This window comes from Nannobrachium achirus (assembly GCF_963921795.1).
Source record: "Nannobrachium achirus genome assembly, chromosome: 8".
Lineage (NCBI taxonomy): Eukaryota > Metazoa > Chordata > Actinopteri > Myctophiformes > Myctophidae > Nannobrachium > Nannobrachium achirus.
The window spans coordinates 56,614,851-56,627,282 of record NC_137817.1 but is presented as its reverse complement, the minus strand read 5'-3'; the positions used below and the strand labels follow the sequence as shown (position 1 = coordinate 56,627,282).

The following is a 12,432-nucleotide window of genomic DNA, read 5'->3' as shown; positions in this document are numbered from 1 at the left end:
ATTCACTAGAAAATCGGGAAAAATCAACCCTGGTCCGAAAATAAATACGAAACGGGCGGCAGTGTGCAAACGTGATTGACATAACGTGAGGTAGATTTTTTTATTCACGCACTCCGAAATTCACTCCGATATTCGGCCCGAAAAACGCAGCAGTGTGCAAAGACCTTAAAGGACCACCTCACCTCTGGAACAACCAAATCTTATTTTATTGTTGTTTGGGACACGATCAACACAATCCTGAGTTATTTTTTGTGTTCAATCTGTGTTTTTAGATATTTTAGTATTTCAGCATGCTACAACTGGTCATATGATGCATTTTGCATGATATGATGCATGAGATGATGCAATATCATGCTACAAAGCATCATATGACCAGTTGTAGCATGCTGAAATCCTAAAATATCTAAAAACACAGATTGAACACAAAAAATAATTCAGGATTGTGTTGATTGTGTCCCAAACAACAATAAAATAAGATCTGGTGGTCCTTTAAGACAGTGACATTGTCCTTCATTGTTTATGGCAAAATGGTGATCTTGACTTATATTCTATTATAAATTATTTGAAGCATAATCATGTATAAAGGTGGCCCACTGGCAAGCACAGGCCTGGCATGACCATACCGTAACCGTATGAATTGTAAAGATGAGACCGGCCGCAAATAGACAGATAATAGTATAGGAGCATTTTTAGTGCTTTCTGTGTTCCATTACTTCCTCAGTCTGCAGCCATCTGCAGTGATGGAGTTTGACTGCCCTGCTGGTGCAATGCCATGGTGGCTGTTTTGGTTTGAATGAGGCAGAACCAGTGACCATAATGATGCGAATGATGTTGGATCATGATGATGACACCGGTGCGGGTGAAATCTGTGTTCCAACCGTGAAATGATGTTATGTTGATGTGTTCACCTGCTGTTCAGGCCTTAAAGTGTGTCTGTGTGCAGCACTGGTCTCTCCCTGGTGTCACCCCTAAGTTCTATCACCGTTACAAGACAATGTGTCACCTGCCCTGCACTCCTCCGCCTTGCATTGCACATCAAACTTGTAAGGTAGGCTTTAAGTGATTTCGTTTTTTAATTCTTTGGTTGAAGTAATTGTTAAATGTTTATATTCTGATACTGATAGTACTCATTTCTAAAGATTTGTAAAAAAAAGAAATGGGTGGGGAGGGCTTATGCCTTTATTGATAGGACAGTAGACTGACAGGAAATGGGGGGGAGAGAGCCTATGTGGCAATGCCTAAGTGATATGCGCCTGGACCAGTAGGCCAGCGGGCACCCAATAGTACTCATTGTTCTCTCCACCACCTCATTAAACAGAAAATGCTTTTCTTTTCTTTTTTCTTTTTCAGGTCGGGAACTCGGGATACGAATTCTATTCCATGATAGAGAACTCAGACAGGATAGCGATTAAACAAGTGAAGAAAATGAGCAGACAAAATTGGCACAATAAAATGAAGCTGATAAATGGGTATACATTTTGCCAGGGGCGTCACACCAAATTCTGGGCCCTGGGTACAAGGATTCACTGCGGGCCCCCCATGAATGTTAACTATTGAAAAATAGCAGATATACAAGTGCCGCGCTGCGAGCTTGTAGATCTGCTATTTTTGAAAAGATTGTGAAAATGTGTAGTGGCGAAAATGAGAAGCTTCTGGGAACCCAGATTAGTGGTGCTCAAACGTTTTCATGTCAAGGACCTCCAAGATGATATGTATTTGGCCACAGACCCCCATCTCAAAATATTTAGTTCCAGGGACCCCAAGAAGCAACATTTTAGTTACAAATGTCCGCTTAAAAAATACATATTCAAAGATTTGCACACAATTTCACGACTTTAAAAAAATAGCAGATCTACAAGCTCGCAGCCTGTGAGCTTGTATATCTGCTATTTTTCAATAGCTAAAGTTGCTAGGGCCCCTCCACCTTGGGCCCTAGTAACTCAATCCCACTTTCCTCCCCCTTGTGACGCCCCTGAATTTTGCAACCCACCTGAAAATGTATTTCCTGTTTGTTAAAGAGCTGGAGAGATGGCGGTACCTCTGTAGCAGTACTACTTGTCAACCACTAGGTGTCCTACCTGACTTCTGGAACAGAATTTCTCAATGAAAGTGTGGGGAGACCACTTCCAACACCATTGCAGATGTGCTTGTTATGTTGTATTTAACTATGATACTCTACCAGATTTGTTCAAAATACATTTGTATTCATTAAATCCAATTCAAAATGTAAGCTTTAAATTAGCACAGGATTTTACTGTGTAGAAAATAGGAATGTGACAGAAACAACCGTGTGTGTGTGTGTGTGTGTGTGTGTGTGTGTGTGTGTGTGTGTGTGTGTGTGTGTGTGTGTGTGTGTGTGTGTGTGTGTGTGTGTGTGTGTGTGTGTGTGTGTGTGTGTGTGTGTGTGCACGCACGCACAAATGAAACAAATGGACCCTTATTGGTCCATTTGGTTCCATTTGTACACTTTCAAAGTTACAGTCCTGATGAGAGACCATTCCCAACACAAGGAACCCACTGCATGTGAATCCCAAAGACTCACAGGAGCAGGGGCGTACAGAGAATGTTAGGGAGGCAGGGGCTGACATGTCTAAAAGGGCCTTTTGATGAAAATATTGAAAATAGCAGACCTCCAAGCTCACAACGTGTTGCAGCGCAACAAGTTGTTGTTTTAAAGGGATAGTTCACCCAACGCTTTCCGACTTCTTCCGACGCTGAGTTGGGACGAAATCGGTGCGGTGGGAAAACTGCCTTTATATGCGACAAAAAATAAAACATATCCATGAATTTAAGTCTGCATGGGGTGAGTAATCCATAGACAAAAAGTAATTTTGGGGGTGAACTATCCCTTTAAGTATTGTATTGTTCTAGTGTTGAATGGTGTGTCGTGCCAGGTACAGGACAGAGAGGTCCGACTTTCCGACATGCAGCTTTCTTAATTCGGGGTAATGCTTTTCAGAAGGTGCGACCGTGCGAGTGACGCCATTTTGTAGTTGAACCGGACCTTTCCGACAAAAAGTTTGGTGGTCGGAGACAGTATGGACAGGCCTTTAAGTCAAGGCATAAGGGCGGTACTTAAGACTATCAAAATAGAGCCCTATGCGTTTTTTGTCTGTATGAGGGCTTGAGAGGCTGTATGCAAATCAGGTGTGCCAATCCATGAAGACGATTGGTGGGGACACTTGCGGGCAGTTCTGCCTTCCGATTGGCTAATTGAGAGTCCCTATATAAGAGGAGAGCAAACCGCAGGGGTAGATCCCATCCTCCTCCTCTTCCAACTGGCCACCATCCAACTTCTGTTGTGTTTAGTTTCTTATGAGTTATTTGCTTTGATAGTGTTATGTTGAGTTGAGTTAAGTTGCTTTAGAGCGGTTGATTCTTTTGATTATTGTTTAAGTGAGAGATAAGGAAATCTGGAAATCTCAGTTGGAACTGTTACCCCCGCGACCCGAAAATAATGATAAATGTTAATTCTGATATTTAACAACCATTGAGGTATGGACATACATTTTGTCATCGCATTAATTTTCCATTCACATTTCAATGGATTAACATAAACAACGCGTATAAAATAGTCCCATAATGGCATGGCCAAAATATTTGTAAAGAACATATGTGGAGAAAAAAAAATGTATAGGTACTTTTGTGGCCATGCTCACAACGTTGTGAGCATGTAGATTGTCTATTTTCACAATATCTTATACAAAATGTAATGCCTGAACTCTATGAGTTCAGGCATTACATTTTGTATAAGATATTGTGAGCTCGTCAGGGTGGTGTGGGGTCCCCAGTTAAAATATGATTCTTTTGGGGGGGTCGCGGCCTGAAAAGCTTGAGAACCACTGTTGTACAGTAGTGATGCGGCTCCAAATGTGAGCAAGGTTTCAATGCTAATATCACATGCGGAAGGTAGTGCACGCACGCACATCTGTGGTCCATGGTGCAAGACAAGCAGAGTATCAGACCAGTGTGAAGTGAGAGGTGCTTTTTTATGAGTTAGGCCGAATTGTAAGACATAAAATAAGGTCCCGTGAAACTTGGCCAATGCCAAGCATTGCGGGACATACGAACATACACCCAAAGCCAGATGTAGGAGCGGTTAGCTCCGCTCAAAAAGAACAGTCTGCACACTGGTGATACTGATAAAGCGCCGCTGTATTTTATTGCGTTGTCAATGCTTCGATCTGAACAGATCGAAGCATTGACGATAAAGCATTGTCCTGTGTGTTACCCTATGTATATATTTTCCCCTCATTGGTGTGTGTGTGAATGAGTGAGGAGTATTAACTGGTGTGAGTGAGTGGTGGTGACTGCAGTGATTGGATGATCACTAGGTGGAGCATGCTGATTGGCTCCTGTGACCAGGCTTGAGACTATAAAGATGGCTGCCTCTAGTTATCGGTGCCTTCCTCCTAAGCCGGTCCTCTGTCTGTGTTTGTCAGTGGTCTTAGCTTTGTTAGAGTGTTTTAGGCGCCCTACACACAGTTGCGACAGCTATCGTGTCCGTGTAGTCTGAGATTGAGGGGGGAGGGGAGTAGTCCAATGCATTGTCAATGGAAGGTTGTTTGGTGTTTTGTCGTTGCCGTGTCTCTTGGCCAAAAGACAGCCTGTGGTTGAGCAAGAGACACGGCAACGACAAAACACCAAACAACCTTCCATTGACAATGCATTGGACCTTCCCCTCCCCCCTCATTCTCATACGATACGGAGAAGATTTTTCACGCAACTGTGTGATTGTGGCCTTAGAGTTTATAGTATTTAACCTTTGGTGTGGAAGGGGTGGGTGGCCTTTCTGTTTTGTTTACATTTGATCATGTGTTTAATTCAGTTAGGTAAGAAGAACCCTGTCTTTCTGTTTGGTACAACTAGTATAGGATTCTTAGTTTATTTTATGATTTTATGTTACCCTTCCATGTTTTAAACTTGGATAAATCCCTGTATTTTGGACTCATAGTGTTGTTGTGGCTCAGTTTGGGACTGGGAAGGAGGGAATCACATTTTTTGTTGCGGCCAAGGTTCCCCTAGGCTGGGCCGTAACACTGATGAAGATCTGAATAGATCGAAACATTGATGATGCAATAAAATACAGCTGAGCTTTTTCAGCATCATCAGTGTGCAGACTCTATTCTTTTTTTTATCACAGCCTCATTGACTTTAATATAATTTCAGTTAAATATTAACAAGTACAAAAATATAAACTGACACACGCACATTGATTGATTGACTGAATATTGTTTTAGACGTTTGCAAAAACAAGCACAGGAAAGTACAGTTCAATATTTCAATGTTGAGGCCTCCTTTCCAGCTTGTCGTATTCCAGGTGAAATTTCATGGCTACCTTCTCCCACTTAAGATAATCAAAGTAGTAGTAAGTTCCCCTCTCGTAAGTATCTGTCTTTAGTGCATGCTCCGTGCTGGGTGCCTTTGTGATCCAAACCCGCTCCTCCTTGTGGTACCACCAGTCCCGGTTAAAGAGCTCTTCTGCCGACTGAAGCCGTAGTTCTCCACCGTGCATGTAGTACAGGTAGAACAGCAGGTCTTCGCCATATCGAGCCAGTTTGATTGCGGGCAGCTTGTCCCTTATGTGAACATGGAAATCAATATCTTGAGGTTGAGCAGGTGCTGATGCCCAAGGGGAGGCAAACCTGGGGTACAACCTTTCTGTCGAGTCGAGGTCGAGTCCCAGTGTTGAAATGTCACTTCCCATCGCCAAGTGGGCCATTCCAGGATTCGTCTCTGCTGCCTGAAGGAATGCCAGCAATCCCAGCATCCCAAATTGGTCCGTCACCATTCCCGAGGGAATGTTTGTCATCCGACCATCTGGCAAGACCTGAATCCCTTCCCTCTGGTCGTTCAGCGCCGAGGTCGTCTTGTCACTGGGTAACGTGCGCGTGCTCAATGTAGGACGCCTGTAGCTGTGGCGAGGAGTGGAGTTTAAGTTGGTTTTACTGTCACGACGCTTGAAGCTGCGAACAGGCAGTGCAGGGAAGTCCTCGTTGTGGATGGAGAAATCCTGCGTCTGTTCATTTGAAGGCTGTGGCACCATGCCACCGTATGGCAATGCAGGAAAGTCCTCATTGTGGACGGAGAAATCTTTTGTCTCTTCATTTGAAGATGTTGTCTCCTTACCAACACATTGCATCGGGCTTCCACAGATCCCTTCCTCCCTCCAACTCCTGTCCACTAAGGGGGGAAAGTCTGAATCCAGTCCCGTTACATTTTCCCTTAAATCTCTGCCATCAAAGCTCGACATTGAGGTATTCATCCCAAAAGCCTGACTGTGGTTCATTCCAAACCCTGTCATGCTGTTTATGGCGGAGGGCTGGCATGCTGGCTGTAGCTTGGGCATACAGATGATGCCAGGTGAGCTGTGGTTGGAACTTCCAAGCACAGAACTCCCCATACTGTTGTTGGTGCCACCACCCATTCTAAAGCTTGGTCCAATCTGCGAGTGGTCTAGCATGTTCCACGGGTTCATGGGCAATGTCCAACCTGGTCGGTGGAGGGACATAGTAAGCAGCAGCGCTATGAGAGTGATATGAGAGTACTTGTAGGCTAGTCTGAGACGTTAGTCATCTGTGATGTCAGAACCACACCAGTCATCTCCATATTTGGGCATATCTGCGTGGAACTCGATATTTAGGACGGCTGAACCCTTTGGTGACGTCATATGTCATCTCCATATTTGGGCATGGACAGACTATGTCCGATGGAAACACTGACTACAACATTGCCGCACGCCGATTCTGGATAAACTCCTGATCTGACCGACTTCACTTGACGTTGCTCTCTCTCATGCATGGGTCCTAACTCCTAAGCAATGCACACACTGCACACACTCGAAGGTTGAATGTTTTCGACAAAGGACAGACATACACATTCACTTTACGGAGAGATTAGTTAGAAAGAAAATAGTATCAGGATTAGAGACTAAAGGCACCAGTAATGCAGATTATTTATTTTTGAAGCGGTGAAAGCCGCTTCCAAGGAGTGGCTTTGTGTGTCCCGTACATGTCCACTCCATATATGGTCATTCCAGTCCAGAATGAACAGGTTTTATCTGTCCCGTACATCCAGAATATGTGTGTCCTGTCCGTCCCGGTCTGATGATTGGATGATTAAAAATGTCCAATGAGACCATACTTTGAAGCTTCACATGACAATTCATTTTTTTTTTTTTTTTGAAAAATATGTGTGTCCCGTGCGTCCAGAACGGAGGATTGGACAAGCTTCACATGACAATTCGGCCCTCCAGATAAAATAAGAATTCATAAAAATATAGAACTGAAGCACATCATTAGCTCAGTGCCTATTGGAAATATCTTTGGTTTAGAACAGATGAAAAAGGTGTAGAAAGGTGCAATTCTGGAAAATTGCAAGGGCGGTTGCACTGAGGCTATAGTCGTGAGGAATCCACAACATGAATTGTGTCTTACTATTTATATTAGATATTTCAAGTGAAGCATGACCAATCCTGTCTGATTGGACATTATTTGGGGCGGCTGTAGCTCAGGATGTAGAGCATGTTGGCCAATGATCCCCTAGTTGCTCCTGGTAAGCAGGTTGGTACCTTGCATCTACTCGGCCTACTGCTATCAGTTGTTTTATTTAAAAGATTGGTGTTTGTACAATAAATACATAATAAGATGGTAGTGGTCGTTTTCAATATGTGTAATTTGTTTTTAGAACAGGCAGTAGGGGTGTGACGATATTGCTATCTCACGATACGATATTAGGCTCTCGATATTGTGGATGTACCCTTCTATTTAATCATTTTGGGGATGTTGATGTTGTCATCCGCCCATTTGTCAATTTGGTAATAAGAAATTGGTTGAATAGAACTCATACTTTGGGACCATCGCTCCATTGTTCAAAATGGTTTGTAATGCAGGCTGCCATCCCAGGATGTCATGTGATCCAAGATGGCCGCGGTGTGAATATGGTATAATGGCACAGCGCAGAGGCGTTCCACCTATGTTTTCCACAAAGGAGGAAAGCGGTGGCATTTCCTAAGAGAAGGAAAAATTGGTGGATTTTCTTCAACTTGGTCAAGTTTTTCTTTTTTTTTTTATACATCTTTATTCAAAAGTCATGACATACAAGACAATACAAAACAGACAGTGAAAGACAGAAAATGCTTTTCACTGGTCTTGAACAACCAACCTTTGATTCTCTAGGCATAGTTCTTTCCTTTGTGCTAGAGAGCCGTAGAAGGTTTTAGCCTCCACTGCTCCACACACACTGAGATGAGAAAATCCTCTCCCCAAAACCTATAGTCCTCCAGGCAATGGATGACAGACTCACGCCACATGAGACCAGGCAGGTTATGGGTTGTGTTCAAGCTGCCCCGGCACGTCAAGCCCAACTAACTCCTGTTACCATGTATGTGGTATTTTGCTCCCAATTGCTGCAAAACTACCACTACTGGCAATGAGAGACAGCAGTCATGCACTCTGTCCAAGATATGACTTCCGCTTGGTTCCAAGATTTCTAGCGGAAGTGCTGCGTTTAACGGAAGTTATGTCATGCAGTGCGGGTCTGTTTACATTCCCTAGCGAAATAACAAAAATAGATTGTAGCTCTTAACTCGCTCTTATAGGTGTAATATCGCCTGAATCAATGTTTTAGTTTATATATTGTTTATTGTGAGCGCAACCGACGGAGCAGGAGACGTAGACGCAATGTTTTTTCCAGCGGGGAAAATGTTTGCAGGAACACTGCACTGTGAAAAGAAGACAACCTCCGCGAATATTCAGCCCCACCTCCTAGAACGGTCTCTGCCTCATATCTTGACCAGGCTTTTCTCTTCGCAGATGAGTAAGCCTGGCTACGCGAGGCTAGCAGTCATGTACATGACAGTACCATGGAATATCTGACAGACAGTCTGTGCTGTTTTCAGTGGTTACTACAGTAGGTTTTACTTTGCTCTTGTGTTCCATCAATCCACCATGTCCTCAGGTTTATCGGACATATGCCAGTTTATGCCCATCTATGCATAGATCTGGCATAAACTTTTATGGTGATGATGACGTCATCACCCAATTGATGACGTCACTCTGTGTTTTTTCCAAGGGGTTTCCCATTGGATGACGTCAGCGCAGACACACACACACACACACACACACACACACACACACACACACACACACACACACACACACACACACACACACACACACACATACACAGATGGAAGTAGAATTTCACTCCTTTTGCACAAAGTAGTGCATTGCAAGATAGAGGGCGCCAGATCCCTTTTAGTCACACCCTACCACTACTTCCTGTTCATCCACAGAGCATTGATTCTAGTTGTTTTCTCCATTAGATTTCTTTTCACTTTTTTCAACTTTTATTACTTGGGATGGTAAAAAGATGAGGCAGACAAATAAAATGTATTTTGAAAAGTAATACAAATTGAAAAAAGTGAAAAGAAAGCACTTTAATCTAATGGAGAAAACAACTAGAAGCAATGCTCTGTGGATGAACAGGAAGTAGTGGTAGGGTGTGACTAAAAGGGATCTGGCGCCCTCTATCTTGCAATGCACTACTTTGTGCAAAAGGAGAAATTGACTATTGTTCTAGTCCGGAACAAACATAGCATAAACATAGCCAATCATGAAGCAGCAAAGTTATTATGGTCAACAAAGCCAATCAGGAAGCAGAAAAATTATTATGGTCAACAGCTTGCGCAGAGGTAGCCTACTTGTGCGCAAGACGCAAGTTGGCACCTTGACAGAGTGAATTTCTAAATATAACTTGACCAGTCTAATCTCCTACATCATACATGGGCAACTGGCGGCCCGGGGGTCACATGCGGCCCCCACCTTCACTTGTTGCGGCCCGCAGGTTGATATTGGAGTACTGATATATTATTGATTTCAACTGTTACAATTCCAAACATGGAAAAATGACCCACATTAATTAGGCTACTTCAGTCTATTATTAGTAGCTAAATGACTAGTATTAAAATGTTATTGTATTTTTTATGTCCAATGTATTTGTATTTAAGTTCATAAAGTTAACATAAGAACATATAAATGTATTTGAAATTTAAAAACAAAAGAAGAAAAAAAAAGTTACTTTCAGGATTCCAATTAAAAACTAGACCAGGTCAACCTGGTTGTGCCAGACCCCGGTTCTGCCATTTATGACATCATGCCTTTTGTAGGCATGTCATCATCATGTCATCATCATATATACCCTTTATATAGAAAAGGGACAGACCGACATTTGCTTATGTAGGCCTACCCATTTCATGGGTCTGGCAAATAGCAAAAATAGCAGATCTACAAGCTCAAAACGCGCCGCACAGACGCGTTTTGAGCTTGTATATCGGCTATTTTTGCTATGTATATGCATTGTGGCCCTCTGGAGTGAGTGTGAAAATGTAGTGGCCCTCTCCATCATCAAAGTTGCCCACCCCTGTCCTACATACTGTATTGTACACATGCAGCTCAGATCATGGATGTTTTAGAATGACCACAAACCCATAGCCTAAAGGGATGAGAACAGGTGACATACCTACCATAGCCTGGGGGGATTTCCGTTCTGTGATTGGTTAGTCCGTTGCTAGGCCAACCAGCTATAATCCAACTGCTGTAAATTGGTCACCTGTAGCTGATCAATACTGCAACTTGGTCATGTGTCATTTGGTTGCTCATTAACAAAGTAATCTATAGATTACTATAGTCTTGGCCCTGAACGGTTTAATGTATCATATTACAGTATTACATATTAAGTACTGTACTTAAGTACAATTCTGTGGTATTTGTACTTTACTCCACTACATTTATTTGAAAACTTTAGTTAGCCTGTTACTTTGCAGGTATACATTATAATATTATAAAACATACATAAACCACTTTAGCCCTTTTTATACCTAGGGATGTGATTGTTGTGAGCTTGTATCTGCTATTTTCAAACATTTTGTTCTTTTACTTTTGGTACTTTAAGTACACTTTGATACCAATACTTTCGTACTTTTACTCAAGTACATTTTGTATTCCATGCTTTTACTTGTAACAGAGTATTTCTAGATTGCTCTAGTATTGATATCTAGTATTGATACTTTTACTTAAGTATAAAACGTGAGTACCTTTTCCACCGTCGATATTAGAGCAGAGTGACAAGTTGTACATGATCTCCCAAGATCACACAAGCAGTTCATTCATGGAAGGAAACATCCCATGGAACAATGGGTTTCTGAAACAGGTGATTGTTTCGTGATAGTATATGACTTCTTCCACTGTTCAAGGAACAAGGTCCACCTGACTGTGTTCCTTGGTCCACATTACTATGTCATCATAGGTTTTCCTTATCCTTTTATTTTGAGAATGTCCCACGGTCGGAATATGTGTTGCCGCACATTTAGCCCAAAAACTTAAGTCCAGGCCATTTCCACAATTTGATCTAATTCATAAGAAGAACCAAAAACGTGATATGTGCAGTAATGCACTCCCGTGTGCCCTTGACACATGATGAGTTAGGTTACAACAGTGGTTTTCAAAAGTCTGTCAGGCAAGTTGACATCTGGGGACATTATGGAGCTGTGTCCAAGGCACACCTGGACACAGCTACTACACCCATGTGTGCGCTTTGGAACAACCACTGGGGTTACATTTTATGAATGAAAATGAAAATAAAATAATGAATAACAAAATAAATCGTAATGAATTGTCCACCAAGAAGAAGCCATATAAGGCCTATAGTTATTATTAGTACACGTGAAACGTGTGGAGAGCAAGATACTATAGTGTAGATAACGCTCCCATTCATTCGGGCCAGAATGGGTTAGAGTTGTGGGGAGCTCGTACGTCGCTGTCCAGGGTGCTGAAACGTTGTGTCGCACCTGAGTGCATTTCTATGACGCTGCTGCCACAACATGGACAAGCGTTAACATTGCTATGAATGGGCGAACATCGCTATCAGTTGGTCTGACACGAGTGTACAAATGGAAGGGTCCATGTGTGTACACTCAAGTTACATTATAGGCTGTTAACACGTACCGAGGAGGATTTTTGTTCTCTATCTTTTCTTTCTTTTACAGCACGTTTCCCATGAATCGTCCACATGGTTTACACTCAGGGACGATAATGATGCGTGCGGATGTGATGTAGCCTGGAAGATGGAAAGAGGGGAGGCATGGCAGGTAGGGAGAGAGAGAGGGGGGGAGAGAGGGAGAGAGAGAGGGAGAGAGAGGGAGGAGGGGAGAGAGAGCAGAGAGGGAGGGAGAGAGAGAGAGAGAGAGAGGGAGAGATGATGCTGCCGCTGCCAGCGGAAAATGGCTGCTGTAACCTCGAGCCTATCCTCCTGATCCACCGAAAAACTACATGAAGGTGGAGAGAGAGAGGGAGAGAGAAGAGAGAGAGAGAGAGAGAGAGAGAGAGAGAGAGAGAGAGAGAGAGAGAGAGAGAGAGATTAGGGGGGAAAATG

General features: G+C 42.9%; 1 protein-coding gene across 1 annotated transcript; it reads right to left on the bottom strand.

The window, feature by feature from the left end:
- Positions 1-5,281: 5,281 nt before the first annotated feature.
- Positions 5,282-6,511, bottom strand: LOC308290238 (CCR4-NOT transcription complex subunit 2-like; the record flags this gene model as incomplete). Its single annotated transcript, XM_080732013.1, has 1 exon — positions 5,282-6,511. One exon carries the CDS (start codon positions 6,509-6,511, stop codon positions 5,282-5,284), a length of 1,230 nt encoding a protein of 409 aa, XP_080588139.1.
- Positions 6,512-12,432: the final 5,921 nt, after the last annotated feature.